Genomic DNA, 22168 nt, shown 5'->3' with positions numbered 1-22168 from the left:
GTGTGTGTGTGTGTGTGTGTGTGTGTGTGCCTGTGTGAGGTGTGTGTGAGCATGCCTGTGTGAGATGTGTGTCACATACCTTATACTTGAGAGCACTATTTGATGTTGAATAGATGGAACAGTTAAGGACATTTCCCAGGCAGTCTCTCCTTTTATCCCCAAAGAACCCTGAGAAGACTGGAGAGGACAGGAGGACTGGTTCACCTGGATGGCTGTGTGAGTGTGTGACTCCTGGATCCACACTCTGAGAACACACAGACAGACTGTGGAACACAGAACATTATATAACTCAGAAGAAACTCCGTATCCACTTTCTCTGGCTACATGTTCCCTCGCTGCTTCAACACTGGATCAGCCAAACCGGACAGAAAGAGACAGAGACAGACAGACAGATAGATGGATGGATGGAGAGAGCAGTGGAATGCCTGTTTGAGAGGGCAGTGGAATGCCTGTTTCTACATGGAGAGAAGAGGACTAGGCTATGTCTCTGATCCTCCTGTGTGTAGGCAAGCTAAGTGTTGTGGTGACTCGTTCTAACAACAACGCTCACCAGTAAAGCTGCTATACACCACGCTCTTTTCTACTGTATTCTACTAGACTCTACTATACTCTTCATCAGGGCTATTCAATTAGCACCCCTCAGGGGCCAAATGAATGCTGCTTTACTTTTCTAAGTGGAAGTTGTAATGTAATTGATTGGCCAGAGAGCCCGATCACCAATGTCCCAGGTGTGTATTGATGGGGCCCTGCAGGACAATAGTTAAAAGTCCTTCTCCACATTCTGTATTTACCCACATAATGCACCGCTTGTCTAGCTTTCCAACAGCACCTCCTGCTGGTGTTTAAGTGCACGACATGGCTGTTCTCAATAACCAACCTTTCTTTAGCAATAAGAGTCTGACAGACTCATCAGCTTAGCAGCATGCCAGGCCTGCTGCTTCTCTCTCCCTTAGACTCCCAGCATTAATATACGCTCTGTTACAGAAGTGGAATAGACACACACATACACATGTGTGTGACGTGTGTGTGTGTGTTCTGTGGCAGCTAAATGCCTTTCAGGTTCTCCTCGCATGCTGGGGCCACAGCAGTCACAGTGCTGACTGACTGCATCTATTTTCAATACTACCAAACGCGTCTCTTACACCAGCTTCACACCAGTTATTACTCCAGACAAAATCAGCAAAAAGGGTATTTTTACATGTATAGTTTATTAACCATGGTGATAACTGGACATGTGCAGATGAGGAATCTCAATGAGGTGTAAGAGTTTGTTTAGATACAAGCACAAACAAACCTCGTCAAGCGCATTCATAAACATTACTTTATGCTTATTTTCTTCCACTTGTTAGTTTATCCTCAGAATATGTAATACTAAACTTTGTAGCCGTCTACATGTGTGTTGGGTGTGTGTGTGTGCGTCAGTGACCCTTCACAGCTCTCAGAAGTCAGAGTTAACCACTCATCATTAAGGGAACCAACTAATGCCTGCTCTTTGGAGACATGGGGACCAACAGGATGGGACACAAAGACAGCAGAACCTGTGTTGCCAGAGCCACTCTGCTACCAGTATCACTGATCACTAGGCTTAATGTTTGTGTGACTGACTAGTTCTCAGTCCCAGCCACTAAAGACAGAGGACAACAGGAAAAGTGTCACACTGTCTCCTCTGTCGCTCCTCTTCCAATAGCATTGATGTGTGTCATGGCGAACCCGCATCCAATAATTGATTGGATTTATATAATCCAATGAAATCAGTTACAGGAACAGCCCTGAGGTCTGTTCTGTTGTGCTCGTCTTTAAGAGAACTTCTGCTGTGACTCCCTAACTGTCTGCCGCATCATGTGATCAATCTCAAACCGGTCCTGTCCTGTCTTTCACTGTAGCATTTTCTGAAGTCTGAACTGTGATTCGTCAAGGGGAGGAATGTTTTGATTGGTCAAGGTTAGTGGGAGGCGGCAGGATGCTTTAGTTATTGACAGCTTTAACACTGTCTGAGACCAGGATATTTAATGTCAGGGCTTAGAGATCCTTGAGGCTAGAAAAGCAGCAGACATCTCTCCCTATCACCCTGCTCTCTCTGTACCTTTCTCCTAGCATTCTGCCTCTCTTCCCACAGACACACTAATATCCCTCTGTCTGGTTTCTTCCTTATTCCTTCCTCCCCACCATCCAGATATATACTTGTATTATTGCATTCCCAAATGATCTGTAACAGGGGACTTCATTATAATTGTAATGTTTTATCTCTGTGTGTGTATTTTAAGATGTATTTTACATTGTGTTGCTCCCCTTACCTCATCTTGGCAACTGGAGGGATTGTGTGTGTGTGTGTGTGTGTGTGTGTGTGTGTGGGGTGGGGTGAATAGGCATTAACACACACGTCATACGAACATACACTCATGGGTGATGCTTTGTGGTTGGTGTCTGTGTTATCCTGGCTTTGTTGTATAGGAGCTAGGAGCCTCAGTGTCCTCACCATATTATCCGTTGAGCTCAAATCAATCATCATGCATCATAAAATGACATGGTGTGCTCCAGGACTGATTGAATGAGGAGGATTTTATTATGATTAACTATTGTTAAATATGCATTTCTTGTCCATTTGAAAACACAAGATCTAAAAAACGACTGTAATGTCAAATATATGTATAGTTGCCTCTGTATTACTGGAGAATCCTGTGTTAAGATGTACTTTGTATATACAATGTTGTACATTACAGAGGTACACTCTTTTTCTGGTACAATATTGTACAGTAATAGCAATAGTAGTTTAATCAAATAGACCTTATATAATTCTATGTGTAGTTCTTGTAGTATACTTTTTTTTAATAAACATTGCTTGCTATAAAGGAGTCTACGTTGTTGTGGAGATTATGATGACAGTCATGATGATGATAGGGATGAAGATGATGGTAACAGGGATGATGATGATAGGATTGATGATGCCAGTGATAATGGTGATGATGGCAGTGATGATGATGATGAGGATGATGGATTGCATGCATCTGGTTCTCTGACTCACTCACACACACACACACACACACACACACATGGATGAGACTCTTGTCCATTGACCACACTTGTGTCTTCAGAAGATCTGCTTCCACAGGGCTTTACTGACAGAGGCTTCTTTCTTGTCTCCTCCTCGATTCTTCTACAACAACAATCAGGATGTGGTTTGAGACATCCTACTAGAGGCAAGGTTTGTTCTATTTGCCTATAATTGAATAGGAAACCTTGAGGAACACCTCTCACAGTTATTTTTAATAGTCCAGGCCTGGAATTCATCAACAATGTGAATATTATTATCTGTGCTTCTCCAACCAAGATGATCAAACTGGAAGTGTCCAATAAATTAAATTACATTGAGCGCTATGGGTGTAGTACACAATATAAGCCACTAGATATCGCCAGAGCTTAACTGTAAAGTAAACTGGTGCACAACTCGGAAGTTACAGCACTGAACCGAAACTTGAATAGAATGCGCAGACTGTAGTTGCATTTCCGCCAAAATCTTCAAAGTTTACCCGGTTCAGTGACGAAGAATAGGTGAGGTTGCCATCTGTTTTGTCGGGAAACTTCAGCGAAATGTAGCAGATTGTGGATGCAAAGAGTTCAAATTTGTCCCTGTGACGAAAAACGAGACAGGTAGGCTACCTTTTATTCAAGACATCGAACCTTGAACTTCAGTTTTGGCAAGTTTGTCAATGTTCCCCTATCCGTTTTTAAACACACATTGTCTTTAGTATTGTGTAGAAACTCTTATATTTTTATAACTAAGCCCTGTCACAAAGCCCAGGGAGTGTACCTCACAACACCTATCTGGTCTCAGCTGTTCAGGTTATTACAGTGTATATCTTCGTTTTCAACAGATGTGTATCAACATTGATAGGCCCTACAATAGACCGTATGATTAGGGACAGTGGAATGTATCTACAGGTAGTGTCACGTTCTGACCTTTATTTCCTTTGTTTTACCTTTATTTAGTAGGGTCAGGGCGTGAGTTGGGGTGGGTTGTCTATGTGTGTTTTTCTATGTTGGGGTTTTTGTGTTCGGCCTGGTATGGTTCTCAATCAGAGGCAGCTGTCAATCGTTGTCCCTGATTGAGAATCATACTTAGGCATACTTAGGGTTTCACGTTTGGTTTGTGGGTGTTTGTTTCCTGTGTCAGTGTTTGTGCCACATGGGACTGTTACGGTTAGTTCTTTTGTTATTTTGTATTGTATCTTGTTTTCGTGMATATTAAAATCATGGAAACTTACCACTCTGCATATTGGTCCTCCGATCCTTCTCGCCTCTCCTCGTCCGAAGAGGAGGAAGAGATAGACTGCCGTTACAGGTAGCCTGTAATCTATTCACTTCACATTTTGGGAACTTGAACAACAAAAAAATTCTCTGTTTTTTAGTGGGTGGATCAGCTTTAGTATTGCAGATAGATTATTGCTTCCTTCAATGTAATTGTCTCCATTTCCAATCCCCCATATATTTTTGGGTTAAATATATCTATCTATATACATACATAAACATACCGATATATATACACACACACACACATCTACATAGGTGTACAGAGGCCCATTATCAGTAACCATCAGTCCTGTGTTCCAATGGCACGTTTTGTTASCTAATCCAAGTTTATKATTTTCAAAGGCTAATTGACCATTAGTCAACCATTAGTACACTACCGTACAAACTTTTGAACGGTAGTGTACATACATACATACATACATACATACATACATACATACATACATATACAGTTGAAGTCTGAAGTTTACATACACCTTAGCCAAATACATTTAAACTCAGTTTCACAATTCCTGACATTTAATCCTAGTAAACATTCCCTGTCTTAGGTCAGTTAGGAACAGCACTTTATTTTAAGAATGTGAAATGCTAGAATAATAGTAGAGAGAATGATTTTTTTCATCACATTCCCAGTTGGTCTGAAGTTTACATACACTCAATTAGTATTTGGTAGCATTGACTTTAAAATTGTTGAACTTGGGTCAAACATTTCAGGTAGCCTTCCACAAGCTTCCCACAATAAGTTGGGTGAATTTTGGCCCATTCCTCCTGACAGAGCTGGTGTAACWGAGTCAGGTTTGTAGGCCTCCTTGCTCGCACACGCTTTTTCAGTTCTGCCCACAAATGTTCTATAGGATTGAGGTCAGGGCTTGTGATGGGCCCCTCCAATACCTTGACTTTGCTGTCCTTAAGCCATTTTGCCACAACTTTGGAAGTATGCTTGGGGTCATTGTCCATTTGGAAGCCGCATTGCGACCAAGCTTTAACTTCCTGACTGATGTCTTGAGATGTTGCTTCAGAATATCCACATAATTTTCTTTCCTCATGAAGCCATCTATTTTGTGAAGTGCACCAGTCCCTCCTGCAGCAAAGCACCCCCACAACATGATGCTGCCTTCCCACGTGCTTCACGGTTGGGATGGTGTTCTTCGGCTTGCAAGCCGCCCCTTTTTCCTCAAACATGACGATGGTCATTATGGCCAAATGGTTCTATTTTTGTTTCATCAGACCAGAGGACATTTCTCAAAAGTACGATCTTTGTCCCCATGTGCAGTTGCAAACCGTAGTCTGGTTTTTTATGGCAGTTTTGGAGCAGTGGCTTCTTCCTTGCAGAGCGCCTTTCAGGTTATGTCGGTATAGGACTCGTTTTTACTGTGGATATAGATACATTTGTACCGGTTTATCCAGCATCTTCAGAAGGTCCTTTGCTATTGTTCTGGGATTGATTTGCACTTTTCGCACCAAGGTACGTTCATTTCTAGGAGACAGAACGCGTCTCCTTCCTGAGCGGTATGACAGCTCCGTGGTCCATGGTGTTTTATACTTGCGTACTATTGTTTGTACAGATGAATGTGGTACCTTCAGGCATTTGGAAATTGCTCCCAAGGATGAACCTGACTTGTGGAGGTCTACAATTGTATTTTTCTGGGGTCTTGGCTGATTTCTATTGATGTTCCCATGATGTCAAGCAAAGAGGCACTGAGTTTGAAGGTAGGCCTTGAAATACATCCACAGGTACACCTCCAATTGTCTCAAATGATGTCAATTAGCCTATCAGAAGCTTCTAAAGCCATGACATAATTTTCTGGAATTTTCCAAGCTGTTTAAAGGCACAGTCAACTTAGTGTATGTTAACTTCTGACCCACTGGAATTGTGATACWGTGAATTATAAYTGAAATAATCTGTGTGTAAACAATTGTTGGAAAAATTACTTGTGCCATGCACACAGTAGATGTCCTAACCGACTGGCCAAAACTATAGTTTGTTAACAAGAAATTTGTGGAGTGGTTGAACGAGTTTTAATGACTCCAACCTAAGTGTATGTAAACTTCTGACTTCAACTGTATATACATCTACACACTTTATTTGAATATCTTACTGTATTATTTCCCAAATCCTACCACCCCTCCCCCAACTGGAGTAAACAAATTAACAATAACACTTAGGCTTCTGCTTCCAGCTTATACATACTGTACACGTTCTACAGGCACAAGCTATTTTACAATAGTTGTGTATTGTTTGTTTTTAGTCCTGGCTTTCTGATGTCCATCAGTTTGATTTCTATTTGCCATATATTTGTATCTGTGCTATTTCACAAAAGTTCTGAATCTATATTTGAGCTATAACTTGAACTTCTTCCCCCTTGTTGTTTACCTTTCTGACCAGAGAGAAGTCCACATTACCTCTGACTTTATATGAACCCCACCCCTTGACTCTCCATTCCACACCAACATCCTGTGAATAGTTTTCATTCTGAATAGGTGTGTTTCAGTTATTGACTCATAGCCTTCTGTATATTCCCTACTGCAGACAATCAGACTTCTCCAGGCTGTAAATGACAGAGAAGATGACTGCGAGCACAGCCAACTACCTGTGGTCTTTGGGAGATGTGCTTGGTCAGGGGGCCACAGCCAGCGTCTACAAGGCCCGCAACAAGGTAGGACTCTAAACTCACCTTTACAACAAAAAAAAGATTGTCGTGTGCTAGGTGCAGTGGCAACGCTTCATTCAGGGCAGTTGGGGTCGAGCTGTTTAGCAAAAAAAAATCAATAATCATAATTGGGTTAATAAAGCCGCATACAATKKATTTTTTGCTTTCTTGWGTAAGGCAGCTCCAAAATGCAGGTGTTTCAACCTAGCTCAGTGCTTTCTGTGGTGAAGGGGCAACCAGCGGAAAATACAGAGCTTAGGGGTTGGTAACGTTCACTAGTTGTGCCGTGATTGGCTCAGTGTTCTGACACTCATGGGAACACTACGTCACCGGAAAATATATGGGTAGAGCTTGAAAATTCAAGCCCCTTGGGTGCTGCCATAGACTTACATTAAAAGTGCCCATCCAGGGCCTCCCGAGTGGCTCAGTGGTCTAAGGCACTGCATCACAGTGTTAAATCAAATCAAATGTTATTTGTCACATACACATGGTTAGCAGATGTTAATGCGAGTGTAGCGAAATGCTTGTGCTTCTAGTTCCGACCATGCATTAATATCTAACAAGTAATCTAACAATTTCACAACAACTACCTTATGTAACCGATGTGAAATGGCTAGCTAGTTAGCGGTGGTGCGCGCTAATAGCGTTTCAATCGGTGACATCACTCGCTCTGAGACCTGAAGTAGTTGTTCCCCTTGTTCTGCAAGGGCAGCGGCTTTTGTGGCGCGATGGGTAACGATGCTTTGTGGGTGTCGGTTGTTGATATGTGCAGAGGGTCCCTGGTTCGAGCCCAGGTAGGGGCGAGGAGAGGGACGGAAGTTATACTGTTACACTTATACACACAAGTGTAAAGGAATGAATAAGAATATGTACATAAAGATTAATGAATGAGCTAAGGCRGAACGGCATAGGCAAGATGCAGTAGATGGTATAGAGTACAGTATATACATGAGATGAGTAATGTAGGGTATGTAAACATTATATAAAGTGGCATTGTTTAAAGTGGCTAGTGACATTTATTACACACATTTTTTCATTATTAAAGTGGCTAGTGATACATTTATTACATACATTTTTCATTATCAAAATCACTAGAGATGAGTCAGTTTGTTGGCAGCAGCCACTCAATGTTAGTGACAATCTGATGGCCTTGACATAGAAGCTGTTTTTCAGTCTCTCGGTCCCCGCTTTGATGCACTCTAGTAGCTGTGCCACTAGAGATTCTGGATTCGAGTCCAGGCTCTATCGCAGCCGGCCGCAACCGGGAGATCCATGGGGCGGCGCACAATTGGCCCAGCGTCGTCCGGGTTAGGGGAGGATTTGGCCGGAAGGGATGCCCTTGTTCCATCACACACTAGCAACTCCTGTGGCGGGCCGGGCGCAGTGCACGCTGACACGGTCGCCAGGTGTACGCTGTTTCCTCTGACACATTGGTGCGGCTGGCTTCCGGGTTAAGTGGGCATTGTGTCAAGAAGCAGTGCGGCTTGGTTGGGTTGTTTTTCGGAGGACGCATGGCTCTCAACCTCCGTACGGGAATTGCAGCGATGAGAGAAGACTGTAACTACCAATTGAATACCACGAAATTGGGGAGAAAAAGGGGTAAATAAATAAATAAAGTGCCCATCCAAGAATGCTCAAGATCATTGGCTACAGATAAAATTACGTTATATATATATATACGGTAGCTTTGATTGGACTGATCATGTCAACACCATACTTTCACAATCTCTGAGAAATTATAGATAAAACTAATCTGTGCTCATCGGCCATTGGACATAAACATTACATAAGTTGGAAATCGCAAATTCAACAATGAGGCGCCGCTGCAGCCCCGGGTTTGATCCCAGGCTGTGTCACAGCCGGCAGTAGCCAGGAGAACCATGAGGCGGTGCACAATTGGCCCAGCGTCGTCCAGGTTAGGGCCGGAATGTCCTTGTTTCATCATGCTCTTGCGACACCTTGTGGCGRCTGCAAGCTGACTTCGGTCATTAGTTCGACAGTGTTTCTTCCGAGACATTGGTGCGGSTGGCTTCTGGGTTAAGCGAGCAGTGTGTCAAGAAGCAGTGTGGCTTGGCTTTCGACCTTCGCCCGAGTCCGTAGCAGAGTTGCAGTGATGAGACAAGATCGTAACTACCAATTGGATATCATGAAAAAGGGGGTAATACAATAGGCCAGAATATTTTTWATACATTGGCCATGCTGTTAATCCGCATTCAAAACAAATGGAAACTCGGAACTGGGATATCTCAGACTTCGGTGAGTTCAAGACTACTGGGAACTCAGATAAAACTAGTTCCGACTGGGGAAAATACGGAAAATAATTTTGAACGGTCATCCAACTTGGAATTCTTTCTAGAGCCCACAAGAAGGACCGCCGCACCACCTTCCTGTTCAAGTGAACACAGCACACCAAAGTGAGTCAAAAAATGTATTGTGTGCTGCTGCATAAATTATCTAATATGCCAGGGAGATATGTATACTGTAGCCAAGYAAGTAATACTAAGTGTATGTTGTGTAGTAAGCTGTTAGTAGCCCATGTGCCTCGACCTAATAATTTCGTCCCTTTCCTCCCTCGTAATTTAGCCCACTGTTCTGACTTGATGGTGCACATGTAGCCTATAGCCTGTTTTAGAGAAATGTCATTGAATATTGTAAGAGCTTTCATTGTCTGCGTATATGCCCCTTTATTTATCCTACAGTTCTGACTTAGTGTACAGGGATAATACTGTAAGAACGGCCCATGTTCTGAATTCTGTCGCTGTACATTTCAGAAGTGCTGAACAAATAGTTATATTGACTAAGTCCGTCCTAACTCGCTCATTCATGTCTTAATCTAAATTATGGATTGCCTCTTATCCGCTCGTTGTCCCCTTATGTCATAGTTTGTACATCTCAATTGTCAGTAGAAACCGCATTTGTTTATTAAGCAAGTCAGCCATATCAGCTGTTTTTTTTAAAGGCAGTAAATGAGGCTGAATGAACTGTTTCGCTGCCAGACAAGGCTCTGCTGATAGCCAGGTGTAACAGTGGTAAAGATTCACTCCATGTTGCTGAAAGGAAAGCTCAGCTGTCAGGCCAGCTTTATGTAGGCCATCACAGTTTGTGGGCACCGTTTGTCGCCGTTATAGTGTAATTAATGTATTGTTTAGTGTTGTGTAGTGGCTTTGCTGGCATGCGTATAAAAACCTTCTRTTTTTTTCACCAAGACTTACATGCTAAAATCGCCACTGGCTAAGTGCCAAAGTGATGCTCAGAGCCACATCGGATACAGACAGTTGGTTCCCAGGGTCAACATTGAGAATCACTGAACCTMATATACGCTGTTGGGGTTCGTTCCTTGTTCCTTGTCAATCATTGGCTCATTGGTGAAATTAGCATTCAGACAATATCTTTAAGTAAATCAATCATTCATTTATTAATGCAATTGCAGACAGAAGTTGACAACAGGAACATAGCACGCATGTTTCAGAGTAAGTTCTGCAAAATATGAAAGGGTCCCAGTTGTTTTATTATGCTTGCAGTCAATCCATAGTGATGTCACCCGCCAATGTCATTACCTTCTACTCATGAGACCAAGCCCATGCCTACACAGCTATACAAACAAGAGTTTCAGTGTTACCTAAAGGCTCAGCAGTAAATGTCCACTCCCCTAATTGATTTATAGTGGTATGTCTGACTAGTCTCTTATCTCTTTCACTCCCCTGCAGAGTTCTGTGTCTCTGCATCTCTTTTATCTTTGACACATCTCTCAGACCGTTTTTATAAGAAGCAGAGACTAAAAAGTACTGTGGAACAATATTAAACTTTATAATGTATATATATATATTGTTAACCTGTAGTCTAGGACCCTATAAATGTAAGGGGGGAGGGGTCTTATAACCCCTTCTATTAATACAACATAAGCATAATCAATTATTATAATACATCAAACATTCGGTACAGCCCCTATCATGACCCCAAGGTGAACCCAACAACGCCATATACCATTATACGCGTCAGCATCTCCCCACAGACTACATTGTTACCTACATCAGCATACACCCACACACACCATTTCAGTACATCAAAGAAAAATCTAACTAGATCAAAAACTTCAGAGTGAATGAGATGTCATCCGCATCTAAACTTTGAGGTGTAGGCTACTTCTTACACGAAACATATCTTCACTGTGATAACCTAGCATGTCTATCATGGAGCCCAATGGTAACACTGTACACTTATGACAACTACATAGCAATGTCATATGACAAAAAAGATAGCTATAACTTTTTAAAACTGACTTTGTGTATGTGTGGGTTTTGTGTGTGTGTGTGTTTTGCGTGTGTGTCCGTGTGTAGAGGACAGGGGAGCAGGTTGCGGTGAAGGTGTTTAACCATTTGAGCTACAGCCGTCCGTATGAGGTTCAGATGAGAGAGTTTGAAATGCTCAGGAGACTCGACCACAAAACCATCGTCAAGCTCTTCTCTGTGGAGGAGGTGAGGAGGGGACGAGTTAAGAACAGGAGAGGGGATGATGAGTGAGGAGAAGACTTATATTAGTCTGTATTAGTCTGCCGTTTCAACTCTCCCTTGTATTTATGTATTAACTCTCTCTGTCTCTCTTTCTCTCTAGCTGAGCAATAAACAAAAGGTGTTGGTGATGGAGTATTGTTCAGGAGGCAGCCTGCTCAGTCTGCTGGAAGAGCCAGAGAACGCCTTCGGTCTGCCCGAGACAGAGTTCCTCATAGTACTACAGTGTGTGGGTGTGTGAGGAGGGGTAGAGAGGTTAGGGGCCTGGGGATAAGGGGAGAAGTTAGTCATCGTCCCCCCAAATTAATGGACCATTCCTCCTATTTCTTCTAGTGCAAGGGATGAACCATCTGCGTGAGAACGGGGTGGTGCACCGGGACATTAAGCCTGGGAACATCATGCGTCAGGTGGGAGAGGACGGAAGGTCCGTTTATAAGCTAACAGACTTCGGAGCGGCCAGAGAACTAGAGGATGATGAGAAGTTCGTCTCCATCTATGGAACAGAGGAATACCTGGTGAGAGGGAGAGGAGAGGAGTAGAGAGGAAAGGTAGTGGAGGAGAGAAGACAAGGAGGGTATGGAGAGAAGAGGGGAGGGGAGGGGAGATTGAATGTTTTCTGGGATGTATGAGCCTGCAGTGTTTCATGTGCCTCAGTAGATAACATAAGTTATGGCAGGCTATGGTGTGTGTTATTGAGCTTGTGTGTGTGTGTGTGTGTGTAGCACCCAGACATGTATGAGCGTGCAGTACTGCGTAAGCCTCAGCACAAGGCCTATGGTGTGAGTGTTGACCTGTGGAGTATTGGAGTGACGTTTTACCACGCTGCCACCGGTTCTTTGCCCTTCACACCCTACGGAGGACCCCGCAGGAACAAACCCACCATGTAAGTCTCTGTGTGGTGTGTTTCAGAGATTCAACAGTGAGTGTGCATGTAATTACTATGTTGAAATTGTCTAATAATTGCTATTTTATTTCTTTGGGATTAGTCTAAACAAACACAACAACAGCTGAAATAGGAGTGTAAAATAAAGAGCTAGCGTCTTCTCCTCTCTCTGCTCCCCCTCTTCCCCTGTCTGTGACGTGCAGGTATAAGATCACCAAAGAGAAGCCAGTAGGGGCCATTGCCGGAGGTCAGAAGGTCAACGACGGACCTATAGAGTGGAGCTACCACCTACCAAACAACTGCCTGCTCTCAAAGTCAGTACCTTTGATGTATTAGGATTCCCATTAGCCAACGCCAATGGAGACAGCTAGTCTTACTGGGGTCCGACATATTACAGACAAAACACTTTACAAACATTTAAAAACATGAACATGTAGTGTGTGTGTATTTGAGGGGCGGCAGGTAGCCTAGTGGTAAGAGCATTGGGCCAGTAACCGAAAGGTTGCTGGATCGAATCCCCAAGCTGACAAGATAAAAATCAGTCGTTCTGCCCCTGAGCAAGGCAGTTAACCCACTGTTCCCTGGATGCCGAAGGCGTGGATGTCGATTAAGGCAGCCTCCCGCACCTCTCTGATTCAGAGGTTGTGTTAAATGCGGAAGACACATTTCAGTTGAATGGATTCAGTTGGACAACTGACCCCTTTCCCTTTATTTGTATTTAGTATGGATCCCCATTAGCTGCTGCCAAGGKAAAATTAAGCCAGTTRATACKATTTTTAAAACATTAACAACATATTTTCACAACACGTTAAGTGTGTGCCCTCAGACCCCTACTCTACTACCACATATCTACTACACAAAATCCATGTTTACGTGTGTAAAGCAGTGGGTGTAAACTTGCTCCATTTCCACATTATTCATTACAAGATTTAGTTGAGGTTTAGTGTTTATTGAATGATTTGTCCCAAATACAATGCTTTTAGTTTTTTAAATATTTAGGACTAACTTATTCCTTGCCACCCACTCTGAAACTAACTGTAGCTCTTTAAGTGTTGCAGTCATTTCAGACGCTGTAGTAGCTGACGTGTATAGTGTTGAGTCATCCGCATACATTTGAAGTAGGAAGTTTACATACACTTAGGTTGGAGTCATTAACTCGTTTTTCAACCATTCCACAAATTTCTTGTTAACAAACTATAGTTTTGGCAAGTCGGTTAGGACATCTACTTTGTGCATGATACAATTCGTTTTTCCAACAATTGTTTACACACAGATTATTTCACTTATAATACACTGTGTCACAATTCCAGTGGGTCAGAAGTTTACATACACTAAGTTGACTGTGCCTTTAAACAGCTTGGAAAATTCCAGAAAATTATGTCATGGCTTTAGAAGCTTCTGATAGGCTAATTGACATCATTTGAGACAATTGGAGGTGTACCTGTGGATGTATTTCAAGGCCTACCTTCAAACTCAGTGCCTCTTTGCTTGACATCATGGGAAAATCAAAAGAAATCAGCCAAGACCTCAGAAAAAAAATTGTAGACCTCCACAAGTCAGGTTCATCCTTGGGAGCAATTTCCAAACACTTGAAGGTACCACGTTCATCTGTACAAATAATAGTACGAAAGTATAAATGGGACCATGGGACCACGCAGCCGTCATACCGCTCAGGAAGGAGACGCGTTGTGTCTCACAGAGATGAACGTACTTTGGTGCGAAAAGTGCAAATCAATCCCAGAATAACAGCAAAAGACCTTGTGAAGTTGCTGGAGGAAACAGAAAAAAAAGTATCTATATCCACAGTAAAACGAGTCCAATATCGACATAACCTGAAAGGCCGCTCAGCAAGGAAGAAGCCACTGCTCCAAAACCGCCATAAAAAAGCCAGACTATGTTTTGCAACTGCACATGGGGACAAAGATCATACTTTTTTGAGAAATGTCCTCTGGTCTGGTGAAACAAAAATAGAACTTTTTGGCCATAGTGACCATCGTCATGTTTGGAGGAAAAAGGGGGAGGCTTGCAAGCCGAAGAACACCATCCCAACTGTGAAGCACGGGAGTGGCAGCATCATGTTGTGMGGGTGCTTTGCTGCAGGAGGACTGGTGCACTTCACAAAATAGATGGCGTCATGAGGAAAGAAAATGATGTGGATATACTGAAGAAACATCTCAAGACATCAGTCAGGAAGTTAAAGCTTGGTCACAAATGGGTCTTCCAAATGGACAATGACCCCAAGCATACTTCCAAAGTTGTGGCAAAATGGCTAAAGGACAACAAAGTCAAGGTATTGGAGGGGCCATCACAAAGCCCTGACCTCAAACCTATAGAAAATTTGTGGGCAGAACTGAAAAAGCGTATGCGAGCAAGGAGGCCTACAAACCTGACTCAGTTACACCAACTCTGTCAGGAGGAATGGGCCAAAATTTAAAATAGCCTTGTGGAAGGCTACCTGAAACATTTGACCCAAGGTAAACAATTTAAAGGCAATGCTACCAAATACTAATTGAGTGTATGTAAACTTCTGACCCACTGGGAATGTGATGAAGGAAATAAAAGCTGAAATAAATCATTCTCTCAACTATTATTCTGACAGTTCACATTTTTTAAATAAAGTGGTGATCCTAGCTGACCTAAGACAGGTATTTTCTACTAAGATTAAATGTCAGGATTTGTGAAAAACTGAGTTTAAATGTTTTTGGCTAAGTAGTATGTAAACTTTCGACTTCAACTGTATATAGACACACTGGCTTTTCTCAAAGCCAGTGGCATGTCATTAGTAGAGATTGAAAAGAGTAAGGGCCCTAGACAGCTGCCCTGGGGAATTCCTGATTCTACCTGGATTATGTTGGAGAAGCTCCATTTAAAGAACACCCTCTGTGTTCTGTTAGACAGTTAACTCTTTATCCACAATATAGCAGAGAGTGTAAAGCCATAAGACATACGTTTTTCAAGCAGCAGACTATGATTGATAATGTCTAAAGCCGCACTAAAGTCTAACAAAACAGCCCCCATCAATTTCTCTCAGCCAATCATCAGTAATTTGTGTAAGTGCTGTGCTTGTTAAATGTCCTTCCCTTTAAGTGTGCTGAAAGTCTGTTGTCAGTTTGTTTACTGTAAAATAGCATGTGCATCTATCAGCTACACATACATGTCAGTACCTACACACAACATGTAGGTCACATGGGGAAGAGGCATGGTGCTGTGAGGTGTTGCTTTATTTGTTTTTTGAAACCAGGTTTGCTGTTCACTTGCGCTATATAAGATGGAAGGGAGTTCCATGTACTCATGGCTCTGTATAACAGTTTTATAGTGTTTCTTTGAATTTGTTCTGGACCTGGGGACTGTGAAAGGATCCCTGGTGGCATGTCTGGTGTGGTAAGTGTGTGTGTCAGTACTGTGTGTAAGTTGACTATGCAAACAATTTGGAATTTCCAACACATTGTTTCTTATAAAAACAAGAAGTCAGTCTTTCCTCAACTCTCAGCCAAGAGAGACTTGTCATAGCGCCTTTAAAGAGTGTATCTGAAGTTGCAGTATAACTCTCTCTCTCTCACTCTCTTTTGTATAGGGGTCTGAGGGATCAGCTAGTCCCAGTGTTAGCTGGGATACTGGAGGCAGACCAGGAGAAGTGTTGGGCATTTGACCAGTTCTTTTCTGCCACCACAGAGATACTACAGAGAGTCTCAGTCTATCTGTTCTCCCTGCAACAGGCCACAGCTCACCGCTTATACATTCACCACTACAACACGTGAGTCAAACACGCACCCACACATACACACACAAACTTGCCGGTATATACTCACACACACACCTGTGTTGATCTACACCCACCTTGCCCCCTCCCCCCCCACCTCTCCCGTCTCGCTCACCAGGGCGGCCATCTTCTGTGAGGAAGTGGCGTCTCAGACAGGGGTGGGGCTGGAGCAACAGCACTTCCTGTTCCTAGGTCATGACCTTTCCCTGGAGGGCTCTATGAAGGTGGTCAACTTCCCCTCCACCTCGCCCTCCCAGCCGCTACTTCTGCTTAGCCGCACTCCAGAGACGCACGCTGGCCTCCCCTTCAGAGAACGTAAGACACACACACACATAAACATTAAGAACACCTGCTCTTTCCATGACATAGACCGACCAGGTGAATCCAGGTGAAAGCTATGATCCCTTGTTGATGTCATTGTTAAATCCACTTCAATCAGTGTAGATGAAGGGGAGCAGACAGGTTAAAGAAGGATTTTTAAGCCTTGAGACAATTGAGACATGGATTGTGTATGTGTGCCATTCAGAGAGTGAATAGTCAAGACAAAATATTTAAGTACCTTTGAAATCAAATCAAATTTTATTTGTCACATACACGTGTTTAGCAGATGTTATTGCGGGTGTAGTGAAATGCTTGTGCTTTTAGTTCCGACAGTGCAGCAATATCTAACAAGTAATATCTAACAATTGCACAACAAATACCTAATACACACAAATCTAAGTAAAGGGATGGAATTAAGAATGTATAAATATATGGACGAGTAATGTCAGAGCGGCATAGACTGAGAAACAGTAGAATAGTATAGAATACAGTATATACATATGAGATGAGTAATGCAAGATATGTAAACATTATTAAAGTGACTAGTGTTCCATTTATTTAAGTGGCCAATGATTTCATGTCTGTAGGTAGGCAGCAGCCTCACTGTGTTAGTGATGACTGTTTAACAGTCTGATGGCCTTGAGATAGAAGCTGTTTTTCAGTCTCTCGGTCCCAGCTTTGATGCACCTGTACTGACCTCGCCTTCTGGATGATAGCGGGGTGAACAGGCAGTGGCTCGGGTGGTTGTTGTCCTTGATGATCTTTTTATCTACAGGAGGGGGCTGAGTATGCACCCTTGTGGGGCCCCAGTGTTGAGGATCAGCGACGTGGAGATGTTGTTTCCTACCTTCACCACCTGGGGGGCGGCCCGTCAGGAAGTCCAGGACTCAATTACACAGGGCGGGGTTCAAACCCAGAGCCTTGAGCTTAATGATGAGCTTGGATGGTACTATGGTGTTGAATGCTGAGTTATAGTCAATGAACAGCATTCGTACATAGGTATTCCTCTTGTCCAGATGGGTTAGGGCAGTGTGATGGTGGTTGCATCGTCTGTGGACCTATTGAGGCGGTAAGCAAACTGAAGTGGGTCTAGGGTATCAGGTAGGGTGGAGGTGATATGATCCTTGACTAGTCTCTCAAAGCACTTCATGATGACAGAAGTGGTGGCTACGGGGCGATAGTCATTTAGTTCAGTTACCTTCGCTTTCTTGAGAACAGGAACAATGGTGGCCCTCTTGAAGCATGTGGGGACAGCAGACTGGGATAGGGAGAGATTAAATATGTCCGTAAACACCTTGCGAGGGTTAACACGTTTAAATGTCTTACTCACATCGGCCACGGAGAAGGAGAGCCCACAGTCGTTGGTAGCGGGCCGCGTCGGTGGCACTGTGTTATCCTCAAAGCGGGCAAAGAGCGTGTTAAGCTTTCTGGGAGCAAGGTGTCGGTGTCCGCGACGTTGCTGGTTTTCCTTTTGTAGTCCAWGATTGTCTGTAGACCCTGTCACATARGTCTGGTGTCTGAGCCGTTGAATTGGGACTCCACTTTGTCTCTATACTGACATTTTGCCTGTCTGATTGCCTTACGGAGGGAATGACCGCTCTGTTTGTATTCTACCATATTCCCAGTCACCTTGCCATGGTTAAATGCGGTGGTTCGCACTTTCAGTTTAGCGCGAATGCTGCCATCTAGCCACGGTTTCTGGTTAGGTTTTAATAGTCACAGTGGGTACAACATCTCCTATACACTTCCTGATAAACTCAGTCACCGTCTCGTTGTACACGTCAATATTATTCTCCGAAGCTACCCGGAACATATCCCAGTCCGCGTGATCAAATCTTGAAGCGTGGATTCCTTGAATAGTCCTTAGCACGGGAAGGGGGGGAAATTGGAGTCGTGGTCATATTTGCCGAAAGGAGGGCGGGGGAGGGCCTTGTATGCATCCCGGAAGTTGGAGTAGTAATGGTCGAGTGTTTTTCTGGCGTGAGTGCTACAGTCGCTATGCTGATAGGATTTAGGAAGCCTTTTCCTCAAATTTGTTTTGTTGAAATTCCCAGCTACAATAAATGTGGCCTCAGGATATGTGGTTTCCAGTTTGCATAAAGTCCAGTGAAGTTCCTTGAGGGCCGTCGTGGTATTGGCTTGAGGGGGGATAAACATGGCTGTGACAATAACCAAAGATAATTATCTTGGGAGATAATACGGTCGGCATTTGATTGTGAGGTATTCTAGTTCGGGTGAACAAAAGAACTTGAGTTCCTGTATGTTATTACAATTACATGGGGTATGGTAGCATCCCTGTGGAACGCTTTTGGCACCTTGTAGACTATTCCCCAACGAATTGAGGCTGTTCTGAAGCTGTCCTTAATGTTATGTACACTCAATGGGTATTGTTATTGATTAATAAACTATAAATGATGTGTGTTTTGTCCTCTGTAGCTGAGATGCCCAACATCCCATCCCGGTTTGACGTTGTGGCAGACTACTCTTTCTCCAAGGTAAGTTAGTCATGACATGGGATCCAGCACTGTGTGACCAACTGGAAGAGACAGTTAAAACTCTCAGCTGAATGGTCTGCTGATGGTTGTGTTTTTCTATTGAGTGAATCAGTCTCTTTACTCAKCCCCCTCTTTTCTCCCCTCTCTCCCATTCTCCTCTGTCTAGTTGATAGTAGGAGTGATCTATCAGTACCTGAGGATAGTGCGTTCCTTGCACACACACAGAGAACTGTTCTTACATGGATACTACAGCTACATGTGAGACCCACACACACACCGTGAGAACAAACCAGCATCATCCCATCGATCTGCCATGACCCATACTCTCCCCTCTCTGTCTACCCAGGGAGAAGGTGGGTAGGGAGTGTGGTGACTCGCTGCTCAGTATCAGCATGGTCAACATGAGACTGCACTCCTGCCTCAGTTCTGAGCACAGACTACACACACTGTGAGTGACCGACAAGACCACATACACACACTCACATACAAAACACTTACAATCTCAGTCATTGTCACATTGTGAGCAGTGAATACCTAAACCAGTTGTATCTTTACTTTAATTCACCTCTCACCCTCCCCCCTGTCTTCCTCACCTCTCACCCTCCCTCCCTCCTCTCATCCTCTGATCCTCTCACCCTCCCTCCTCTCACCCTCCCTCCCTCCCTCCTCTCATCCTCTCACCCTCCCTCCCTCCTGTCATCCTCTCATCCTCTCGTCTTGCAGAGGACAGTTCCCCCTGCAAGCCCCAGAGTCCACTGACGACAGCAAGAAGCTGCGACTGGTGAGATACATGCCGTTGAAACTGACTGGGGATGGGTGTTGGGTGGGAGGGAGGATCCTTGACACTGGCTGTGGCTGTCTCTCTTGAGGTTTGGGCTGGTGTTGTTTGTCCTTGTTCTCTCCATGTAGATCAGGGAGAACCTGCCAGTGTACGCCGGAGGGATCCGGGAATTCCAGACCCGTCTAGAACACCTGCATGTAGAACTGGCCAAACACTCTGAGAATCTGTCTGAGGACAACAGGTGAGACTTTCTTCATCATGTTTATGCCTGTTCCGTCCTTATTCACATCTCTACAAGGGCTCGGGGCCAAGGGGTTGCAGTGTGCAGAGTTGGGGTTAAAATGGCATCTGGTGTGAACTCTGACCCCTCACCTCTACAGCATCCAGAAGATGGAGGTCCTCCTGGAGAAGATCATGGCCATCCACCAACAGTACCGCAAGGACCGACTGACTGGAAGTGTGTGTGTCTGTGTGTCTGTGTCTCTGTCTCTCTGTCTGTCTGTCTGTCTAACGTGTGCCTCCTGTGTTTGGAGTGTTTAATAAATGTCTCCCTTGTGATTGTTCTAGAGCTTGCCTACAATGATGAGCAGATACACAAGTTTGAGAAGTGAGTATGTCAGCATTGTTTCTGAGGAAAATGTGGTGTTTGTGTGTATCATATCCTGCTCTCTCTCTCTGCTAGGCTCCACCTGTCGTCCCATATAAAGCGTGTGAAGGTTCTGTTTAGAGAGGAATGTCTACAGAAGTATCGAGACCTGCTGGCCTCAGCATCGACCTGGAGCAGGTTAGACACACACACACACACCTTTTAGTGATATCAACTCGCTCCTCACGCTGTTGTGTTGTCAGTGTTCTTCATGTGTGTGTTGTCAGTGTTCTTTGTGTGTGTGTTGTCAGTGTTCTTTGTGTGTGTGTTGTCAGTGTTTCTTTATGGGTGTGTTGTCAGTGTTTCTTTATGGGTGTGTTGTCAGTGTTTCTTTATGGGTGTGTTGTCAGTGTTTCTTTATGGGTGTGTTGTCAGTGTTTCTTTATGGGTGTGTTGTCAGTGTTTCTTTATGGGTGTGTTGTCAGTGTTCTTTATGGGTGTGTTGTCAGTGTTCTTTATGGGTGTGTTGTCAGTATTCTTTATTTGTGTGTTGTCAGTGTTCTTTATTTGTGTGTTGTCAGTGTTCTTTATGTGTGTGTTGTCAGTGTTCTTTATGTGTGTGTGGTCAGTGTTCTTTATTTCTGTGTGGTCAGTGTTCTTTATTTCTGTGTTGTCAGTGTTCTTTATGTGTGTGTGGTCAGTGTTCTTTATTTCTGTGTGGTCAGTGTTCTTTATTTCTGTGTTGTCAGTGTTCTCCGTGAGATGCAGTGCAGGCTGTCAGACTTTGGCATTTTCTCCCGAGGGCTGATGGGGGACCTGGAGATGTGTGAGGAGCGCCAGAACAAGGTTTTCCTTGAACTACAACAATTGTTTAATAATAAATAAATACAAATATTAAAACAATATATTGATATAGAGAAATATAATAACTATATAATAATTAATAACTGACTGTTGTCACGCCCTGACCATAGTTTGCTTTGTATGTTTCTATGTTTTGTTTGGTCAGGGTGTGATCTGAGTGGGCATTCTATGTTGTATGTCTGGTTTGTATATTTCTATGTGTTTGGCCTGATATGGTTCTCAATCAGAGACAGGTGTTTTGCGTTGTCTCTGATTGGGAACCATATTGTGGTAGTCTGTTTTGTATTGTGGGTGGTGGGTTATTGTCTGTCATGTTAGCACAGTGTTTATATTAGGAGGTTAACAGTCACGTTCGTCTTATTGGTTTTGTTGTTTTTGTTTAAGTGTTCTTCATTAAATATAGAAGAATGTATTCAAACCACGCTGCGCTTTGGTCCTCCTCTCTTCCACATTATGACGATCGTGACAACTGTAATAATTGTTTAACAATAATATATTTTTTATTAAAACAAGATATTGATTGAGAGGAAAAAAATGGTTATCCTTTAACCTCTAATCTCTAGCATCATCCCTACACCAATAAGCAGCTTTAAAGATAACACTGACCATTGTCCTGCTGTGCTCTCTTCAGTTCCTGGACAGAGTCCTGCTCAGAGTCCAGCCAGGACAGACAGGCCCAGGGGGTCAGGAGGCCACACCCAGGGACAAGGACCACATGGTCCTCAGGTGTGTGTGTGTGTGTGTGTGTGTGTGTGTGTGTGTGAGAGATGTGTGTGAGAGATGTGCCTGGCTGCATGTGTGTGTAAACCCCTGTGTTTAATCGGTGTGTGTCCAGGATGCAACAGCTAAAGGAGGAGATGGAGATAGTGGTGAGAGAGTTGCAATCCAACAACAACATCATTGAGAGGTCAGTGGCCTTACCCTCCTAACCTTAGCCCATAACCCTAACCTCCTAACCTTAGCCCATAACCCTAACCTTAGCCCATAACCCTAACCTCCTAACCTTAGCCC

The 22168-nt window shown here is 43.6% G+C and overlaps 1 protein-coding gene across 7 annotated transcripts in view; it reads left to right on the top strand.

The window, feature by feature from the left end:
- The first annotated feature begins 3445 nt into the window (after window positions 1-3445).
- The window catches only part of ikbke (inhibitor of nuclear factor kappa B kinase subunit epsilon), a 23056-nt gene continuing 4333 nt past the window's right edge, over window positions 3446-22168 (top strand). For 2 of the 7 annotated variants that reach the window (XR_011480574.1, XM_023995926.3), the window contains exons 1-20: window positions 3449-3648; window positions 6839-6965; window positions 11297-11434; window positions 11571-11700; window positions 11801-11982; window positions 12190-12350; window positions 12554-12664; window positions 15925-16104; window positions 16229-16425; window positions 18868-18926; window positions 19093-19184; window positions 19273-19374; window positions 19650-19707; window positions 19836-19948; window positions 20088-20164; window positions 20275-20314; window positions 20390-20491; window positions 21043-21139; window positions 21789-21883; window positions 21993-22064. Coding sequence is in view for 4 of the 7 variants with exons in the window: in XM_023995926.3 (XP_023851694.1) it covers window positions 6864-6965; window positions 11297-11434; window positions 11571-11700; window positions 11801-11982; window positions 12190-12350; window positions 12554-12664; window positions 15925-16104; window positions 16229-16425; window positions 18868-18926; window positions 19093-19184; window positions 19273-19374; window positions 19650-19707; window positions 19836-19948; window positions 20088-20164; window positions 20275-20314; window positions 20390-20491; window positions 21043-21139; window positions 21789-21883; window positions 21993-22064 (2108 nt within the window). In the remaining 3 variants the exon portion in view is untranslated. Of the gene's footprint in view, window positions 3649-4311; window positions 4340-6838; window positions 6966-9315; window positions 9374-11296; window positions 11435-11570; window positions 11701-11800; window positions 11983-12189; window positions 12351-12553; window positions 12665-15924; window positions 16105-16228; window positions 16426-18867; window positions 18927-19092; window positions 19185-19272; window positions 19375-19649; window positions 19708-19835; window positions 19949-20087; window positions 20165-20274; window positions 20315-20389; window positions 20492-21042; window positions 21140-21788; window positions 21884-21992; window positions 22065-22168 lie in introns of those variants that run through there. The other 5 variants (XR_011480576.1, XR_002878041.2, XM_023995945.3 and 2 more) reach the window with 4 other exon arrangements.

This window comes from Salvelinus sp. IW2-2015, linkage group LG1 (genome assembly GCF_002910315.2).
Source record: "Salvelinus sp. IW2-2015 linkage group LG1, ASM291031v2, whole genome shotgun sequence".
NCBI lineage: Eukaryota > Metazoa > Chordata > Actinopteri > Salmoniformes > Salmonidae > Salvelinus > Salvelinus sp. IW2-2015.
Note: the sequence above shows the minus strand (reverse complement) of the source record. Positions and strands in the feature narration are given on the sequence as shown.